Source organism: Physella acuta, unplaced genomic scaffold, assembly GCF_028476545.2.
Source record: "Physella acuta isolate Inbredline_101_S28 unplaced genomic scaffold, ASM2847654v3 ptg000805l, whole genome shotgun sequence".
Taxonomy (NCBI): domain Eukaryota; kingdom Metazoa; phylum Mollusca; class Gastropoda; family Physidae; genus Physella; species Physella acuta.
Window position 1 is genome coordinate 303,462 of NW_026732323.1, and position 21,288 is coordinate 324,749.

The following is a 21,288-nucleotide window of genomic DNA, read 5'->3' on the forward strand; positions in this document are numbered from 1 at the left end:
ATAAGAAATTCAGTTGTAACACAGTTTACAATAGCAAATCACACTAGCGTTTTTTAACTTTATTATTTGGATTGTCCACATCTTGTTTAAACGTTTGGGAAGGCATAATTAAAGATGATGGGGATATTTTATGTACAATTTAAAATACCACTGGCATTTCTTGACTTTTTTTGTATTTACATTTCCCTTAGCTTTCCAGTTAACGATAAATGTGTATTATAATATCTTGCTAAAACTCATTTTTTTTGTGCTACCATTAATGCAACATTCGGTGTATAAAATACATATTAAAATCGAGATATTCATTTCTGAGATGAAATATATCATAATCCTAATGTATCACCAACTTTAATCCAAAACGATGTATTATTTGTGTCAGTGGCGTAGCAAGGTCGGATGTCACCCGGTGCGGCACTTAATGGTGTCACCCCCAGAGGCGTAGCGACCGGGGACAAACTTTCAAGTTTTCGATTTGCACCCCCCCCCCCTCAAACTTTCGATTTGCACCCCCTCAAGGTTTTCTCTATATATTTTGCTACTTTTTGCCTTGGTGTCACCCCCCTAAATGGTGTCACCCGGTGCGGTCCGCACCCCCCGCCCCCCCTCGCTACGCCCCTGATTTGTGTATATTATTTTAATTAGCTTCTTAAAAATGTCATTAAATATCCCATGTAAAGTTGTCTATAACAGTGTAATGTGTATGTAGCCATCACTGATGTAAACTTGTTTATAACATAATGTGATTTGTGTTTGACCACGACTTATTTGGTTTTCTGCCAGAGAGTGTGTAAGGCAATCGGCGCCTGAGTAGATTTACACAGCTATCTCAAGTAGCCAGACAGGACTAATCTAATCCTCTAATGAGTGCTCATCTGGACAGCTGCACTTTCGGACATGGGTGGCCCGTGTTACACTAGTCTACTGATGGGTGGCCCGTGTTTGTCTAGTCTACTGATGGGTGGCCCGTGTTTGTCTGATGGGTGGTCCGCGTTTGTGTCTACTGATGGGTGGCTCTTGTCTGTCTAGTCTACTGATGGGTGGCCCGTGTTTGTCTACTGATGGGTGGCCCGTGTTTAGTCTACTGATGGGTGGCCCGTATTTGTCTGATGGGTGGCCCGTGTTTGTCTAGTCTACTGATGGGTGGTCCGTTTTTGTCTAGTCTACTGATGGGTGGTCCGTTTTTGTCTAGTCTACTGATGGGTGGCCCGTATTTGTCTGATGGGTGGCTCTTGTTTGTCTAGTCTACTGTTGGGTGGCCCGTGTTTGTCTACTGATGGGTGGCCCGTGTTTGTCTAGTCTACTGATGGGTGGCCCGTGTTTGTCTAGTCTACTGATGGGTGGCCCGTGTTTGTCTACTGATGGGTGGCCCGTGTTTGTCTGATGGGTGATCCGTGTTTTTCTAGTCTACTGATGGGTGGCCCGTGTTTGTCTACTGATGGGTGGTCCGTGTTTGTCTACTGATGGGTGGCCCGTGTTTGTCTAGTCTACTGATGGGTGGCCCGTGTTTGTCTACTGATGGGTGGCCCGTGTTTGTCTAGTCTACTGATGGGTGGCCCGTGTTTGTCTACTGATGGGTGGCCCGTGTTTGTCTACTGATGGGTGGCCCGTGTTTGTCTACTGATGGGTGGTCCGTGTTTGTCTAGTCTACTGATGGGTGGCCCGTGTTTGTCTACTGATGGGTGGCCTTGTTTGTCTACTGATGGGTGGTCCGTGTTTGTCTGATGGGTGGTCCGTGTTTGTCTAGTCTACTGATGGGTGGCCCGTGTTTGTCTACTGATGGGTGGTCCGTGTTTGTCTAGTCTACTGATGGGTGGTCCGTGTTTGTCTAGTCTACTGATGGGTGGCCCGTGTTTGTCTAGTCTACTGATGGGTGGTCCGTGTTTGTCTAGTCTACTGATGGGTGGTCCGTGTTTGTCTAGTCTACTGATGGGTGGCCCGTGTTTGTCTAGTCTACTGATGGGTGGCCCGTGTTTGTCTTATGGGTGGTCCGTGTTTGTCTAGTCTACTGATGGGTGGTCCGTGTTTGTCTGATGGGTGGCCCGTGTTTGTCTAGTCTACTGATGGGTGGCCCGTGTTTGTCTACTGATGGGTGGCCCGTGTTTGTCTACTGATGGGTGGTCCGTGTTTGTCTAGTCTACTGATGGGTGGTCCGTGTTTGTCTAGTCTACTGATGGGTGGCCCGTGTTTGTCTGATGGGTGGTCCGTGTTTGTCTAGTCTACTGATGGGTGGCCCGTGTTTGTCTACTGATGGGTGGCCCGTGTTTGTCTACTGATGGGTGGTCCGTGTTTGTCTAGTCTACTGATGGGTGGTCCGTGTTTGTCTAGTCTACTGATGGGTGGCCCGTGTTTGTCTAGTCTACTGATGGGTGGTCCGTGTTTGTCTAGTCTACTGATGGGTGGTCCGTGTTTGTCTAGTCTACTGATGGGTGGTCCGTGTTTGTCTACTGATGGGTGGTCCGTGTTTGTCTACTGATGGGTGGCCCGTGTTTGTCTACTGATGGGTGGTCCGTGTTTGTCTACTGATGGGTGGTCCGTGTTTGTCTAGTCTACTGATGGGTGGCCCGTGTTTGTCTAGTCTACTGATGGGTGGTCCGTGTTTGTCTAGTCTACTGATGGGTGGCCCGTGTTTGTCTACTGATGGGTGGCCCGTGTTTGTCTAGTCTACTGATGGGTGGCCCGTGTTTGTCTACTGATGGGTGGCCCGTGTTTGTCTACTGATGGGTGGCCCGTGTTTGTCTACTGATGGGTGGTCCGTGTTTGTCTAGTCTACTGATGGGTGGCCCGTGTTTGTCTACTGATGGGTGGCCCGTGTTTGTCTAGTCTACTGATGGGTGGCCCGTGTTTGTCTACTGATGGGTGGCCCGTGTTTGTCTAGTCTACTGATGGGTGGTCCGTGTTTGTCTGATGGGTGGTCCGTGTTTGTCTAGTCTACTGATGGGTGGTCCGTGTTTGTCTGATGGGTGGTCCGTGTTTGTCTAGTCTACTGATGGGTGGTCCGTGTTTGTCTGATGGGTGGTCCGTGTTTGTCTAGTCTACTGATGGGTAGTCCGTGTTTGTCTAGTCTACTGATGGGTGGCCCGTGTTTGTCTACTGATGGGTGGCCCGTGTTTGTCTAGTCTACTGATGGGTGGCCCGTGTTTGTCTACTGATGGGTGGCCCGTGTTTGTCTAGTCTACTGATGGGTGGTCCGTGTTTGTCTGATGGGTGGTCCGTGTTTGTCTAGTCTACTGATGGGTGGTCCGTGTTTGTCTGATGGGTGGTCCGTGTTTGTCTAGTCTACTGATGGGTGGTCCGTGTTTGTCTGATGGGTGGTCCGTGTTTGTCTAGTCTACTGATGGGTGGTCCGTGTTTGTCTGATGGGTGGTCCGTGTTTGTCTAGTCTACTGATGGGTGGTCCGTGTTTGTCTGATGGGTGGTCCGTGTTTGTCTAGTCTACTGATGGGTGGTCCGTGTTTGTCTAGTCTACTGATGGGTGGCCCGTGTTTGTCTACTGATGGGTGGCCCGTGTTTGTCTGATGGGTGGTCCGTGTTTGTCTAGTCTACTGATGGGTGGTCCGTGTTTGTCTGATGGGTGGTCCGTGTTTGTCTAGTCTACTGATGGGTGGTCCGTGTTTGTCTAGTCTACTGATGGGTGGTCCGTGTTTGTCTAGTCTACTGATGGGTGGTCCGTGTTTGTCTAGTCTACTGATGGGTGGTCCGTGTTTGTCTAGTCTACCGAGTGGTTAAACTGGCATATATTGGTATCATCTGTACATAACGGCTCGCTTCCCTGTTTAGCTATCATTGACTTTTGGTTGTTGCCACTTTCTATACCAACTTCTATCTCCACGCATCTCTAATTTACTTAAAGCTTTAACATGTTTAAAAGTATTAAATTCTCTATAGACCCAGATCAGTTTTTCTTTCAGACATTTTTTCCTCCGTGTAGGCAGTTAAAACATTCGGTATTGGGTGTGCTTAAATGTCCGTGGGAGTATGTATTTTCTTTATAAATTATATTTTTTTTCTTCCAGTAGAGCGGTGGGTGTGCTCCAGCGAAGGAGGAAGAGTAGGGTGTCTTTTCTGCCCCCCCCCCTATACCCCACCCCCCACCCCCACCCCGCCAAATTGATGCCTGAAAGAAACTGGTTCTCAGATGTCGACAATTCAAACAAATAACGCGATGTTTTTGTTACATAATTTAATCCGTGACACGGGGTGACACGGGGGGTAGGAGCTGATGAGAAGAGATGCCGACACATTCATTAAGACAATGTTTACAACCTGACCTACGACACATTCATTAAGACAATGTTTACAACCTGACCTACGACACATTCATTAAGACAATGTTTACAACCTGACCTACGACACATTCATTAAGACAATGTTTACAACCTGACCTACGACACATTCATTAAGACAATGTTCACAACCTGACCTACGACACATTCATTAAGACAATGTTTACAACCTGACCTACGACACATTCATTAAGACAATGTTTACAACCTGACCTACGACACATTCATTAAGACAATGTTTACAACCTGACCTACGACACATTCATTAAGACAATGTTTACAACCTGACCTACGACACATTCATTAAGACAATGTTTACAACCTGACCTACGACACATTCATTAAGACAATGTTTACAACCTGACCTACGACACATTCATTAAGACAATGTTCACAACCTGACCTACGACACATTCATTAAGACAATGTTTACAACCTGACCTACGACACATTCATTAAGACAATTTTCACAACCTGACTAACCTTTTTTAACAAGCTGTCCGAAATTTGTCACCTCTGGAAACAGAGAAAGAAAAAAAACTTGTTATTTAGCAAAGGGAGAAATGTGTATCTACTGTCAAAAAGAATTTTAATGTGTACATACAGGTAAAAATAATTTGTAAGGGGAGAAATGTGTATCTACCGTTACTATAACAAGTTCTGAAACATCTTTTACTGTATTCAGTAGACTGGGCAAATGAGGATAAACTTTATCGAGACCCACAAACTATAATCTCAGGTAAAAACGGAAAGCTTTATTTTCCCCTCTAAATCAATCTTTCAGCGATTGAAAACAACCCACTTATACAGGTAAATCAATAACTCTTTTTGTAAAAACAATTGATTGGGCCTTTTTTATACTCTCTTATTGTTTGATTTTAAGCCAGGTTTGTATTTGATACGTCATTATTTTGGTCGGTCGTAGTACGAAACTTTCGTTACACGAGTCATGCGTAACTTATGGTACCAATAAAACGCCATTTGAAATTAAATGGACACCCGTTAATGCAGTCCCCTCAACCCAATTTGATTAGTGCTACGATATATTGACCAGATTTTACCTTTTTCGCTGTCCTTCTTGATAGCTGTCTTTAACCGGTTGAGGACGATCCAGCACACCTCACATTCTAGACTTGTCGGTTCCGACCTTCTGAATAGTTGACGCTGTAACCTTGACGACAGTAGTTGTAGGGTTTCCCCGCTTTCTTCCGGGCGGTCTTCACCTGAGGATAGGTGGAGCTGTAGTTACGTCACTCAAAGTGACATGCGCATTGGAGTATTTCTTGTGTATTGCAGTATGTCTTGTGTGTTGTAGTATGTCTTGTGTATTGCAATACGTATTGTATTTTATAACGTTCACTTTTCGAACCTGACGGTCCATTGGAGAAGTGAAGTAGAGTTCACCTGTTTCTGTGACCTCAGCATAAGTAGGGGTAGTGTGTTCAGCACTTCCCCCAGCCGCCTTTATTGCCCATATCGTTTGTTAGGTAGGCCTATATATCAGAGCTGGGTGGATTCAGGGACGTTCTGCTTACTTAAAACTGGATTCGAACTCGAGACTTTCGGGTTAGCGATTCAGCGCTCTACCGCTAGGCCGCGTTGTCCCTTCTATTGTATAATTTATATTGTAGCGTAATGTGTACTGTACTTTCGTGTTTTGCATTTTAGTTTGTTGTTTATTATACTGCTTTGTGTATTGTAGTATGTGTTGTGTAAAGTAGTTGCGTATTAAAATATGCTTTATGTATTGTAGTTTGTGTTGTGTAAAGTAGTTGCGTATTAAAATATGCTTTGTGTATTGTAGTTTGTGTTGTGTAAAGTAGTTGCGTATTAAAATATGCTTTGTGTATTGTAGTTTGTGTTGTGTAAAGTAGCTGCGTATTAAAATATGCTTTGTGTATTGTAGTTTGATTCCTGTATTGTAGATTGAGACTTAAGTCTTAAAGTATAGTGTAATATTTGATGTGCACTCTGTTACGATTTTGAATCAGGACTGGGTACTATGATGGCACCAGCTTACACGGCTAGATGTAGCTGTCCGACTTACCCCTGTGGTTGTAGCTGTCCGACTTACCCCTGTAGTTGTAGCTGTCCGACTTACCCCTGTGGTTGTAGCTGTAAGACTTACCCCTGTGGTTGTAGCTGTAAGACTTACCCCTGTGGTTGTAGCTATCCGACTTACCCCTGTGGTTGTAGCTGTAAGACTTACCCCTGTGGTTGTAGCTGTAAGACTTACCCCCGTGGTTGTAGCTGTCCGACTTACCCCTGTGGTTGTAGCTGTAAGACTTACCCCTGTGGTTGTAAGACTTACCCCTGTGGTTGTAGCTGTCCGACTTACCCCTGTAGTTGTAGCTGTCCGACTTACCCCTGTGGTTGTAGCTGTCCGACTTACCCCTGTGGTTGTAGCTGTAAGACTTACCCCTGTGGTTGTAGCTGTCCGACTTACCCCTGCGGTTGTAGCTGTCCGACTTACCCCTGTGGTTGTAAGACTTACCCCTGTGGTTGTAGCTGTAAGACTTACCCCTGTGGTTGTAGCTGTCCGACTTACCCCTGCGGTTGTAGCTGTCCGACTTACCCCTGTAGTTGTAGCTGTCCGACTTACACCTGTGGTTGTAGCTGTCCGACTTACCCCTGTGGTTTTAGCTGTCCGACTTACCCTTGTGGTTGTAGCTGTAAGACTTACCCCTGTGGTTGTAAGACTTACCCCTGTAGTTTTAGCTGTCCGACTTACCCTTGTGGTTGTAAGACTTACCCCTGTGATTGTAGCTGTCCGACCTGAGTGTGTTGACCAGGTCATCCATCTCCAACCAGCATCCACCACAGTGCTCTTCATATCTGCTCAACCCTAGAGGGAAATAAGTAAACTTTTTAATTTAACTTACATAGTGATTGGGCATTCAACCTTAGAGGGAAATAAGTAAACTTTTTAATTTAACTTACATAGTGATTGGGCATTCAACCCAATATGTAAAACAAAACGCTAGAAATAGCTGTTATATATTGTGGTTGTATGGAAGCAACCCGTATTGTGTGTGAAATACATATAAATTATCGTTACTACTAATTTGTATGCATAGAGTGCTAGAACAGCATCGAAACCCAACTTTACATTTATTATTCATACAACTGAGCAACAGTAAGTATTTATATTTCCCAATTTATCTCTATAATGGCCACTTGTAAGATGCAGACCTTTTTAAAGATGCTAGAAATATGTCTTCAGGTATAAGAACAGTTATAGAGAAGATAGAATAGATACTTCAGAACAAATGACATATCGAAATACTCCTACTCAACACGCACAATCCCACTAATTACATATACCCCCATTCATTACACATACACTCATTACACATACTCCCACGCATTAAACATACACCCACTTACTTAACATGCACCCCCCCCCATCATTAGATGGTAACAAAACGTGCATACACCTAATCCAACTCTCTGGATCCCAGTAACTCTCCGTGTAAAGAATATACAACGACACGGTCTATTGATTTTCCTCCATTCACTATCAACTCCTTGTGTTTGTATACATTATAATTAGCCTTATACAAATCGACCACCTCTGATTCAAACGTCTTATGCATCTAGTCAACAACAGGTCTATTTTTTGAGTAAAACATTTTTTAAAAAAAATACTCATAATCGTTACCGCCTGTTGTCTGATTACATGGGTGGGGGGGGGGGGGGTTGTTCAAAGCTTATACTTTATACTACAAAGAAAATAAACCTATCAATGCATCAGCTAGACGATCACGTGTTTGATCGACACGTTGCCTCTATGACGTGGTTGTCACGTGACCCCCAGGCTACCAGCGACCGGCCAGAAATAAAGCAGCTCACGCTAGGATCTGACCCCGGGGGCGCCTGGCATTACAGCCAATTGTGGCCTTGAAATCAAATTAATAGCATTTTTATTTCGTTACAACACAACTGTGGCAACAGTAATCGGAGGCGTTGTGTTATAAGGGCGACGGGTTTGGCCGTCTTCCTAGGTCATCTCATCATAGGTGCGTCTTCATATATATATATATATATATATATATATATATATATATATATATATATATATATATATATATATATATATATATACCACACTGAATGGCTAGCCTACTTCCAGCCGTCCCAATCTAGGCCACTGTCAAGATAACCGCACAAATCTCGCTCTAACCTGCTTAAAACAAATCTTTCCATTGAGAGTAGGTTCCCTTTGTTATTGGGACACTCCCTCCGCATCATTAGCTCATGCGGCACAAAAGATGGCATTTAGTTGGGACAATGACATATCACTGGCCGTAATTAGCATAATTTCACGAGGAAAATCAATGGGTTATCAGATTTTAATTAACCTCACGAATGGGACAAGAATCGATTACAAAGGCCAAGGGTAGAAATTAAATTTAATTCACTGTTTCCTTATTGACGACTAATTAGTTCATTTTATTTTAATATAATCGAAGCAGGAATCTCAAGGATTTGATAGTTTTTACAACCGCCATATTGTTGCTTCTTCTATTCTGCATTTTTGTCTTAAACTCCACTATACAATTATTCATTACCGGGTAAAAATGGATTCTATTTTTTAATTTACTTTTGTATTTTAAATTATCTTTTAAAATGTGTAATTCTGCAGTTATATATATATATATATATATATATATATATATATATATATATATATATATATATATATATATATTACGTATGTGATATGAAGGTGCGGAAAAAAATGACCAGTCCAAAATTGTAGTACCTCCTAGCAAATGTCGCTTGAGGATTTTGTAGGAACAGCTGCAGTAGATTCTACAATATATCTCTAATTTACATGATTTATGTGGTCTGTCTCATCCATTCAAACCTTAAATGTCAAGTTAGTTCAGCAATGAACGTGAGCCACCGTGTGGAGATTGTAACGTTTTATGAATGGAAAAATGAATGTACGCGCTGTATCTCACGAGCATCGGGGATCTACGGTCTTGACTCAGGTGACGATACAGGCCAGTGATATTTTAATGGCGTGTAAACACTAAAGCTTCGTAAGTCAAACACACAAATATACGTACACACATACATATGAAAACACCTGTATACCTCAATTATACAGAAACACATACGTTGACTAACACACAGAAACACATACACACAGAGATTCACACATTCACAAGCACGTATACACATACACCCATACAACCCCAAAACACATGCACACACGTATCAACACAACACGCTCCCCCCGTACCTCGCAGTTATTAAATTTCCTGAACAAAAGCTAACAAAATAACATCCCTGAGAGGGGCGGGACCTAATGGTTCGTGTCTCCTGGTCACTTGCCGGTGTCACGGCACGCACCTAATGATATAATGGACTCAAAGTGAATTTTAGTTACGGCCCTTGTCAGGTTCGATAACCGGGATAAGGGGAGGTAATGGTGAGAGTAACACTCACTCTTAAGAATATTACACGTTCTGAAAGTCTATAAATAGATTTGAAGGGTTAAATTAGGTTGTAGCTGGTATTAGTTGAAATCATAAAGAAATGAATAATTACCGTAAATTATTGTTTTTAAGTAGCTTTATTCAATTGAACAGATTTGTATATTTATACTTTATATACCCACAATTCACGCGAACTACACATTATAAAAGATCCATCATGAAGAGAACAGTTATTAATTACTTGGATTTTTGTACACTGCAACTCAGACACCTGCCTAAAATGTGTGAGCATTTGAGGACTCGCGCTCTTGACGGCGTCCAGCTAGTAGATGGACAGTACAGGGCAATTGAGCCTTGGGATGCAAATGATAAAGAAGAAGTTAGGGAGCATCTAAGTAACAATAGAAATTTCTTAAAGCATTGGGACAGTTATGATGTTGACGGAGAAAGACAAAATGAAATGCTTAGAGAAGCAAGGCATAGAGAGGTAGAAGATGCCTTTGGAGTAGATGGCCAAACTGAAGCACATCATACTACTGCAGCATCACAGCAAGTTAACGAAAGCGTAACAGAAACCACCATAGAGGCCGAAGCCATGGAGACAATAGCGATCAGAAATTCCATAGTAACAGGGTCTCAAAAAGATGGGAATCAAGAAAATTTGGAGGCTGTCGACGAAACAATAAATGATATTCTTCAAGATAACACTAGTTCAGAAAACATAACGAAACCGCTAAAGAAAATTAAAAGCTCACAAAGTATATCAGCAACAAAGGTATCAGGTCAACTGTCATATAGTCAAGCAATCAGTTCAAGTAAAAATCAATTACCTACAGTAAAGCCACCTCAAAGGGTCGTGACCAGTGCCAAACGGGATAGCAAACCAGCGGCTGGAAAGTTTGGCGTTAAAAGACCACCACCATCCAGCCCTCCAGAAACAGATGTTCGAAAGAAAACCCCAAATAATTCATGCTAACTCTGGCAACATTGAACATCAGGGGGGCTAGGGACAAACACATTATATAAACAACATAATAAATAAACACAATATTGACATCCTACTTTTTACAGGAAACTAACATTTGAACTACAGAAGAAGCAAATAAACTAGATGCATAATTAATATCGACAGTCTCAAGCTAAACATCACTCGATCAGCCCTCAAGTAAATTAACATTAGAACAGTCTTCTGTTTCCCAGGTTTTTAAAAGTGCACAACCTGAATGGTAGAAAGAGATACACACCTCACCCCCCCCCCCCCCCCCACACACACACACACTTCCCCCCACTCAACCTGACTGGCGGATTTTTCAAGGTAGCGTGCCCTCTTTGCCAAGGGTCAATTTTATGTCATGGAAAGTTTTGGAATGATAGATCAGTATGTGTACTGCAGAGACACTTCTCCCAAGGTCGTTTCTATTTCTGTCCATGGGCGGCTACAATGTGAACTTTTGACTCCTCAGCTAAGGACAAAGCACAGTAAACTAAGCAGTCAAGAGAAACCTAGTTTGCACACCTTATTTTAGTCTAGTTCTTATGCCATTTTATTTTCTCCATTTGATTATTATATATGCAATTGATGTTCATGTCTTTGATGCTGTGTAAAATCTATCAAATAAATAATTATTACTGATCTAAAGGTTTAAAACAATTGAATTAATAAAACAAAAAAAAAACTAAAAAGGAAAAAAAAAACTAATTGAGGACTGTATAGATATAGATGTTTGAAAGGGAAGAGTGTTTGCTTTTACGTGTCTCATTGTAATAACATAACTTTTCCGATTGCTTAAAATTTGTATCATTTTTACAAGCTTTTATTTAACTCACTTCCTCTGTCTGTCTGTCTAGACGGAAACGCAGGAGTGAAAATTCGGACAGTTCTACTTGACCGATACGATTCACAGTTGGCACGTGGGTCAAGACATGAAGACAATGCAATCTGAAACTAAATTTGACTTAATTGGATGCCTAATTAATTTTTTATGAATTAATTAAAATTTGGACCGAATTAGTAGGCATGTCTAGCCAACCACACCACACGCGTCATCACCTTCAATAGCTTCAATGGCTGCGTTCAAAAACCATTGCGCGCCTACTGAACGTGATGTTCAGTAGGCGCGCAATGGTTTTTAGTCATGTAACTCTATTGTAAATAAAACATGTAAAGTACTGAAAAAAAAATTCATAAAAAACGTTTTAATAACAAGCTTTTATGTAATGATGCACTAAAAAGTAGAAAATAAATTATAGACTACTATTTAAATAACTATAAAGAAAAGCGTGGGTGTCTTCCTTAACATTAGTAAAGGTATCCAATAGATACTAAAGTGACCCACGCTTTTCTTTATAGTTATTTAAATAGTAGTCTATAATTTATTTTCTACTTTTTAGTGCATCATTACATAAAAGCTTGTTATTAAAACGTTTTTTATGAATTTTTTTAATTCTCTGTTATCCCAAATTCATTTCAGCTCTACTTTTAAAAAAAACAAATTCCCCCCCTCCCCCCCCCCTCGTCCCCTCAGCCCACCACGCCGAGAAAAAAAAATCCCTTGAATCATCATTTAATTTTAATTACACATTTGCATTTTCAGTTTCAGGTTAGTTTTTAATTTTTAATTTTTCTTTATATTTAGACGTTTTGTATTACATCTATGTATATGTAAACCATCTTTAACGAATGAAAGCAGGCTACAAGTAAGAAAGAAATATTACTATTGTAATATATTGTAATATATTGTATTACTATTTTCGTTTTCATTTGATGTTCGAAATTATGTAAGAATTTGATGTTGATGTACTTGTTTTAAATTGCAAATAAAAGTATTTAAAAAAAAAAAAAAAAAAAATTCTCACAAATTCTATTAAACCTGTTTGATTAGAAAAATATTGTTCCCTTTCTTTTTATTTAATTAGTTATCACAAACATGTGAAGTCTACTTCATCTGCCATAAGGCCTGTCAAGTATGAAAGTATACATTCTTCATGCCATCTGAGCATTTGGGGTTTTTAAAAGTGAATTAGCGCTATTTGATACCTTACAAAGTGATAATACAGTAATTCTATGTGATTGGTTTGTTTTTAAAAGTTATAAACCTTAAAATTGATTAAGCTTGTTTGTAAGAAGATTGTATAATATCTGAGTCCCCTCAAGTGGAGGTGATATTTTGTATTAAATATTCGGTTTAAGTTTTATGGTATGTTTGTGAGTATTGAAATAATTTCTTCTAAAGGGGGATACATTGAAAGCTGTCTGCTCGATGTATATCTGCTTTTATATAAAAACAAAATGCATCTACCAATTCATTAATCATTTCAAGTTTTATCATACATTGTTACATCTATTATACGCATGCTTGAGTCCCTATTGCGGACTTTCATTCTTTATATTTGTCTGGTGTGAGTTAGTGTGATGTTGGAACTCTGTAAAATGTCTATGAATGAAGATTTATTTTAAAATTTAATTTTAAACCTTTTTATTTTATTGTAAAAGTATTACTATTAAGATATAGCACATATTAAACATATCTTGTATTGAAAAAAAAAAAAAAAAATTCTCACAAATTCTCACATATACTCACACTTCCTCAATCGCAATCTAACTGTGTCAGCTGACACACATTCTTATAAAAATACATACATGTATCTCTTACATCCACATCTACATACACGTACACATACAGAGGTATTCATACAATTAACTTTATCCGCTGTAATGTAAAAGCTCCAACCTAGAATGTATGTTTATAAACATATGCTTGGATCCACACTTGGGCCTGACATAACTATCTATTGTCGTTATCATTTCTACACTTTAAACCAATGAATCGACTCACACACATAAATTATCATAAAACACATGTCCTATTGTTATTGTTTTAACTACATGTAAACCTTCTGCGCACATAGTTACATGAAAAGACGCACAAACATATACTAGCATAAACACACACACAGAGTAGCATTAACACACAGAATAACACAAACACACACATAGTAACGAAAAACACACACTGTAACATAAACACACACACACGCAATATCATAAACACACACACAGTAGCATAAACACACACACACACAGCACACACTATCTAAAAACCAAACCACACAGTAACAGACACATGCACAATTTCACCACACCGAGCCCTCTGTCTCACACAGATTCTAATGTAATATTTTAATAATCACCATTCGCTTAATTAAATTTAAAATCATTCAAATTATTAATTACAAAATTTCTAATCGAGTCAGGATCTCAAGTGATTAAAGTCATTAAAACCTCCCCAATCATCTCTCATCCGAGCCTAACCTGCTCACTATTTGCCAGGTTTTTCCCGAGTGTTGAAACAGAAGTTGGGCTAGTTAGGGCTCATGATGATAATTGACACATAAACCTCTAGCAAATAGAACGCGAGTGTCGTCCGTGGCGAGAAAAGGTTTAGTGTCTCCCACGGGACAGTCTACAGACAGGGACCAAAACTTTTCTCACTAGCGTCGTGTTCAGACAAAACTATGTTAAATTAATATGGCGTTATATGAACAAAATAGTTAAATCGAAACGTGGGCTATAAAATAACCACTTATATCATATATATATATATATATATATATATATATATATATATATATATATATATATATATATATATATATATATATATAATGTATGTGTATTAAAATATTGCAAGTTGAAACTAATTGGGGGGTCGGCGTGGTCGAGTCGGTAAAGCTCATGGTTGCTAAACCGAAAAGTCTCGAGTTCGAACCCTAGGGCAGATGAGGCTCGCTAGCTGGGGACAGCCCCTCTTCTAGGAGAGACAACTCCAAAATTAAACAACTGCTGCCTTGTAATTTGTTCTTGGTTGGACAAAGGCTATGGAAGCAAATCCAAAAAGAAAAGCAGGCTGAAATCGGAGTCAAAGGCCTCAATGGCGCATAACCAATTGACACGTAACGCTTAATTGTGTTGGAGACGTGGTCGAGTCGGCAAAAAGCTTGTGGTTGATAAATTCGAACAAAGTATCGAGTTCAAACCCACTGGCAGATAAATCTCGATCACCTTCAACACTAATAATTAAGAACGAAGAAGAAGAAGAAGAAACTAATTGGGAAAAATGTTTGTTTCTTGGGGTAGTGGGAGGCGGGTGGGGTGCAAATGTATTGTGTAGCTACCATTTCTGACGGGATGAAAAGCTACCATTATTGTGTGTATGTGTGTGGGGGGGGGGGGGAATACCACTCATGGCTGGGGGTGGAGGTGGGGTAAATTTATTGTCTGACCACCATTCCTGAGGGGGGGGGGGTAGAAATATTGTCAGACCACCATTCTTGCACCAGCCAGTGCTAGAGATGAATCCTCACTGATAGAATTCAAGTCGTAAATCTCCAGGACTTAGCGCTGATTGCATGGGTTAATCTTGTCTGGTCACTTCTCGTTAGCCGTCAGGTAGCCGGTGATCTTAGATAGAAACCAGTCGTCTAAATGTAGAGACAGATACTTTATCTGCTGTCATCTGATGCTAGCAACAGATACCTACCACACGTTGAAACGGTGGGTTGACGGTATGAAAAGATACTGTTATCTTATGATGGTAGCAAAAGCTACCTTATAATAATCGCATGATGGGACCTACAGCTACCCTTTAAACAGCCGTCTGGTAGTATATGCTACCATCTCAGGACTACATGTTGAATACTAGTATGTGTACTACCAGCACCTGAAACCGGATTTGATCATCTGGTGCCAATCTATGTTAGACTATGCTAATCTTGTCGCTAAATTAAGTTAGACATGGATTTAAAGGATAGACTGCATGTTCCCCACTTCAGTCTATTTCCGTCTGTAGCTTGCTCGTACCCAGACTAAACTCAGCAACTTTCCCTCATCACCAGTGACATTCAGACAGGCTTTAGTCACATGATCTCTGCAAGCCTCTGTTCATGTTAAAACTATCTATTTTTGTACAGCAACTAATTTCTTATTGCTGGAAATTTTATTATATGTACTTATGAATAGTTCCATGCATTTAAAAATATATTTTGAGGTCATGGTTGCTGAACAGATAAGTCCAGAGTTCGAACCCCCGGGCAGATGAGACTCGATAGCTGGGGACAGCTACTCTTCTAGGATAGACAGCTCCAAAATCAAACAACTGCTGTCTTGTAGTTTGTTCTTGGCTGGACAAAGGCTATGGAAGCAAATCCAAAAAGAAAAGCAGGCTAAAATCTGAGTCAGCAGTCTATACGGCGCATAACCAGTTCACAAGTAATACGTAAATGTGTAGGAGGTAATCTTTTCCAACACTAAAATTTAGTAGAAAGAAGAAAGATAAATACATTTTGCACAATGGAAGTTGGATTAGTAAGTCAAACATTAAACTAAAATTGAATTAGAATTGTGTTCTAAATCTTGTGTAATGTCCATGACGTATAGAAATTAGGTAGACATATGTGATATCTGGGTCAGAACTTTCAATGCACCTAATCAATAGCTGAACATCCACGGTAGAGGTTGGAGGGGGTGGCTTATGGTCCAGGTTGGATGAAATGACCGAGTGGTAAATTATCTAGTTAGTAGCCCTAGAATTCACGATAGAGAACGTAGCAGATGAATAGATTACACAGCTCAGATTAGTAGCTGGTTCATGCATGAGGATCTAAGAATAGCTGGACATAGAGTTAACCACACAGCATATCTGCATGCTGAAATCACAGAGACAGACCAACACTACTTCCTCTACCCGATTGTTCATCAGGCTACGTTACTTAATTGATAAGCTTAAGATTTAGATGTCACATACAAATTATCTAGAACATCAAAATTAATACATCTTACATTTTTAAAAAAAATTGTTGCTACTGGTAGATGTAGCCTACATGTATTACTTGTCTAGCATAGTTATTACTCTTATTTGTATATAACATTTCTCCCCTAAAAAATCGACAAAAAAGAGTGGAGACGATTATTTAAACAGCGCAAATCCGTTAGCAAGGTGTATGCGCATGTCGGTGCAGTATCTAAGGGACTTCCGGCCATTACGAATGAAGTGTTTTGATTGGATATTTTCGGAGCTAAAACTGGACACATACGCGCTTTTTTAAAAGGGGAAAAACCCAAATCCAAACGAGACAAGATTTATATATTTAAAATCAGCGGTTCTAAACTCTTTACTCTGCTAGTATTGCATCTACATAATTTAACTAGTTGTCAATTATGTTGATAGGTCATCCTTCTAATTGTTTCTAATATGACTTTAAATTGTTCGATATTTTTTTACATAAACCATACAATTGCCCGGGTTCTTCCCCCGCCCCCCCCCCTTTGTATTCAGGTATTCAGGGGTACGAGCACCAGTAGTTGAGAACCACTTTAAAAGGAAATTTCCAGAGAGACTGGTTGAGGTCTTGTTTAAAATGTCCATTAAATATGTCAGGATGTGCTTGTGTATGTTAGGGAATATGAGCTGGAATGGTTGTCTTAACAAACAGAACTCGACATATACTTGAGGTTAGATGTCTGTAATGGTGGCAGCTGTATGTATCATGATGTATGGGTTTTGTATGATGTTATATACATTTTTGGTGGGTTTTGTATGATGTTATATACATTTTTGGTGGTTTTTGTATGGTGTTATGTACATTTTTGGTGGTTTTTGTATGATGTTATATACATTTTTTGTGGGTTTTGTATGATGAAATGGTGATTTCTATATATATGGTGGGTTTTATGTTGAGCTACTGTATCAGCAACATCTTTGATAGGTCTCGAGTTCGGAGCTCGGTCCGGACCTGTGACTGGGAATAGTGCTCACCACAATACCCCCTCATCTGCCGTGGTCAACAAAGAAATGAACTATACTTTATCAGCCCAATAGATCCCTAAATCTAAAGAGGAACTTGATTGCACTGTTGATCCGCTTGTACAATTTAACTGTCAAAAAACGACACAGCCACTGAACATCAGCCACTGTGTAAGTTTTAATTACTGACAGTTAATTAATCAGGCCACCTTAAAACTGCACGACCGTGCTAAATATGCTCTTCGTATGGACGTGTTCACATAAACAAGAGCGGGTTTCGCAAATAAATAAATACTAATATGAATAGCGAATCACTCAAAGCTAGTTATGACCGTGTAGTGCCAAATTCATAAAGCTGACTTGTTAAAACTCCATTTTCTCAGTGAAAACCGTAGAACGCCATATCGTTGTCGACCCACACACCTCAACATCGCCCCCCCCCCCCCTCCTCCCTCGGCGAACGCCATAGTGTTGTAGGACATTAGTTTTACAGTTCATCATCCGGATTTTCTTGTCCTCATGTAAATACGAGCAGACGACAGTAATCTTGATTGTGTCCCCCCCTCCCCACATATAACACGTTTTTTAGGTTAAACATGTGCAGTCTGCAGTAGGGATTCACTTACCCCCCCCCCCCCCCCCCCCCCCCCCCTTTTCGCAAGTTGATGCTTTTTTTGGCACAAAAATAGCGTGTTAAAATTTCCTGTCGAAATAAAATAAAATAAAATAAATCAGCATATCGAAATATGGGACAAATAAAATCCTTGAGAGGAATATGTTCTACAACAAAAGTTGGATATAGAAACTGAAACTAGGACAGGATTATGTTCTCCTACAAAAGTCGCTAATGATGAAATGGATATTAGGGCCATTACCATTCTCATCTGCAGTGTAGTCAATAAATGATATAATCAGAGGCAGTAGAGCATATCTGTTTTTTCCGCTCGATACATAATGACGAACACATCATAGATGAGTCACTTTTTTTCCCCAATCGACAATACAAAGACTTACAGGAGCTGGCTTTGTAAGGGGAGGGAGGGAGTAGCTGGGTGGGGTTTGGTCAGGTTTGGCTAATTATAATATACAAAATATGAGAAATAGATCGACACTATTAAGAAGGTCTGTGTTTTCTTTAAACTGGCGACAATATTAAAACCATGATAAACATGCTACAGCCATAACCATAATGGGATATGTACAGCACTCACAGAGGAACGTGTACAGATAGCAATACAACACATAATGGGACGTGTACAAACGGCAATACAGCATTCACAATGGGACGTATACAAACAGCAATACAACACATAATGGGACGTGTACAAACAGCAATACAGCATTCACAATGGGACGTATACATAGAAAAATAACATGCCACAGTAAGCATTACTGTAGAAAAAAAGTTTCTGAAACCGTTGTAAACTGAAGTCTATGATGTCAATTTAAGAATAGATTGTTCATCTTCCGCCCGTCTGCCCTTTAGGCTTTAAAGTATGGCCTCTTATCTTTAATCCGCATTTAAATTAATCCCTGAACTATTAAATTGTTTTACATTCATTGATTTAATTGTAAATCCTTGCTACATAAAAGTTAGAACGCGTTTATTTATTTTCTTGCAGATTTTTTTGCTCGTCTTTATAAGATTTAAAACCTGTTGAAGCAGAAGCCTTGCATGTTGTTTTCAGAACATAAAGTAAAAATATAGATCTAATTTTAAATTATGACGTCGCAAATTAAAAGTAAATTGTTTTATTAGGATTCGTAAATATTTACATATTGTTTCATTAAAAATAATCTGAGTAAAATCCTTCATTCGTAGTAAAATAGCATAGTTTTTTAATACATCAAAAGAAGTGTTTAAAATATTCTGCTTCAGTGACTTCGAATAAAACTATTAAAACTAAAGAGGAATATAAAAGATATACTGGAATTCTCAAAGAAAACCGCGCTTGTTTGTTTTTGACGATATTTAGCTAACGTTATGTTTACAGTTTAGGATATTAAAGATAACCCGTGTCAGAGTTATACGGTCATTGGCTTAGTCGGGATGGTTGATTTGGGGGTGGGAGAGGAGAAATTATTTTTAAAAAATTAAACAGTTTAAACATCTTTGTCACAACAAAATTTTGAGATAAATGAATTTAAAATTTAAATTGGCCATAAAAAAAAATCCCCTTTTATTTTACTTGTTTGTTTGAAAGAGGCAATTAACAATTCACTCTTAATTTGTATATTATAAGATCAAGTCACGCTGGACAAATAACACCCATTGCTGCTTTGATATTCACATAAATGTGACTCAAACTTTTAGCACGTCTCTTCTTTTGGATCGCCAGATACAACCTATTATCCTCCCTTAACTACCATACAGTCTAAAGTCTTTGTATGTAGGCCAGTGGCGTAGCCAGGATCGTCTCAAGGGGAGGGGGGGGGGTCCAATTTTTACCCGGGGACAAACTTTCGATTTGCACCCCCACCTCAAACTTTTATATATACCGAGGGGTCTATGGGGGGGGGGTTATGACCCCCCCCTAACCCCCCCTGCCTACGCCACTGATGTAGGCTACAAAACTGTGGACCGCACCGACATTAATTACACTGGTTGATAAATGTGCCAGATTTTGCTGACACAGGCAGGAATATCATACGTTTACAATGTTACCGATTTATATTTTTTCATTTAAATACATTTGCTTACACTTTACAGTTATAGTTAATATTTAGATAAAATGTACAAAGAGTTTCAACACTTTTGATGATGAAATTAAAAATTATTTGATGAAACCCTGAACTTTAATTAAAAAGGCCGTGTAATTAAAATCAATAAAGGGCATGTCATTTCAATGTTTTTGAGGTAAAATGTTAACACATTGCTAAAATATCAAAAATTTTAAAACTCGTTCACTCCCGTAATGTCTTCTTAACCTGACGAATTTTTTTTTCGCCACCCACAACATTTCAGACTTGTCTCCCTTGAGACGCCCACATTCGCGCCGTCTCAGTTACCGCCCATTCCTAGTCCAACCAAAGCGACTCGGCATAAAGCCAAATGTGATTTAGTAAACAAGTGCTTTCCTTGTCTGTGAGGTAATCCTTACGTATATTAACGCAGTCATGTAGAGTAGAAAACACATATACAAGACATCCGTTTCTTTCAGACATTTATTCCTGTGTGGAGGGGGGGGGGGGGGGCAAGAGGGAATTTCGGGGGGGGGGGGGGGGGGGGTTGAGGTGCGAACACTGGAAAACTTATATATTCTCTATATAAATTCTATCCGGGGGGGGGGGGGGGGCGGGGAAAGTCCCTGTACTGAAACTTGACCAACTGACCGCTGGGTGACCTGTTTTAGCCATATGCGACACAAATATAAAATTGACGTGTCTTTAGCCATATGCTACACCAACACAAACGCTGCAAAAACTTAAAATTGAAGAGCTGTTAACCGCTTAGCCGAGCTTTGAAAAACTGCACGCCAATGAATACAACTGACGTCACAATAGTTGTCTTCCGAAAGGACAAAGATCGCTAACGTCATCACGCGAAAATGGGGACGACACGTGGCGTCAAGGGTTCAACAAAGTTAATCTAACAGCGTTAACGGCCCCGCCCTAAAGTCGTAGTTGACTGACCAGACAGTGGACCAAAGATAGCCTACCCCAAGTCCCCACCCACCTCTTAATACAACACAACGCTAAAGTACGGATCAAATCTTTAAATTAAAAAAAAAAAAAAGAACTTTTCATCTATTTTTA

At 39.8% G+C, this 21,288-nt stretch overlaps 1 protein-coding gene across 1 annotated transcript in view; it reads right to left on the reverse strand.

Moving 5' to 3' along the window:
• The window catches only part of LOC131951236 (uncharacterized), a 56,109-nt gene that overhangs the window by 563 nt on the left and 34,258 nt on the right, over window positions 1-21,288 (reverse strand). The window contains exons 2-4 of the mRNA XM_059313579.1: window positions 7,036-7,128; window positions 5,345-5,506; window positions 4,767-4,799 (exon numbers count right to left, since the gene is read on the reverse strand). Of these exons, the coding sequence (XP_059169562.1) occupies window positions 4,767-4,799; window positions 5,345-5,506; window positions 7,036-7,128 (288 nt within the window). The remainder of the gene's footprint in view (window positions 1-4,766; window positions 4,800-5,344; window positions 5,507-7,035; window positions 7,129-21,288) is intronic.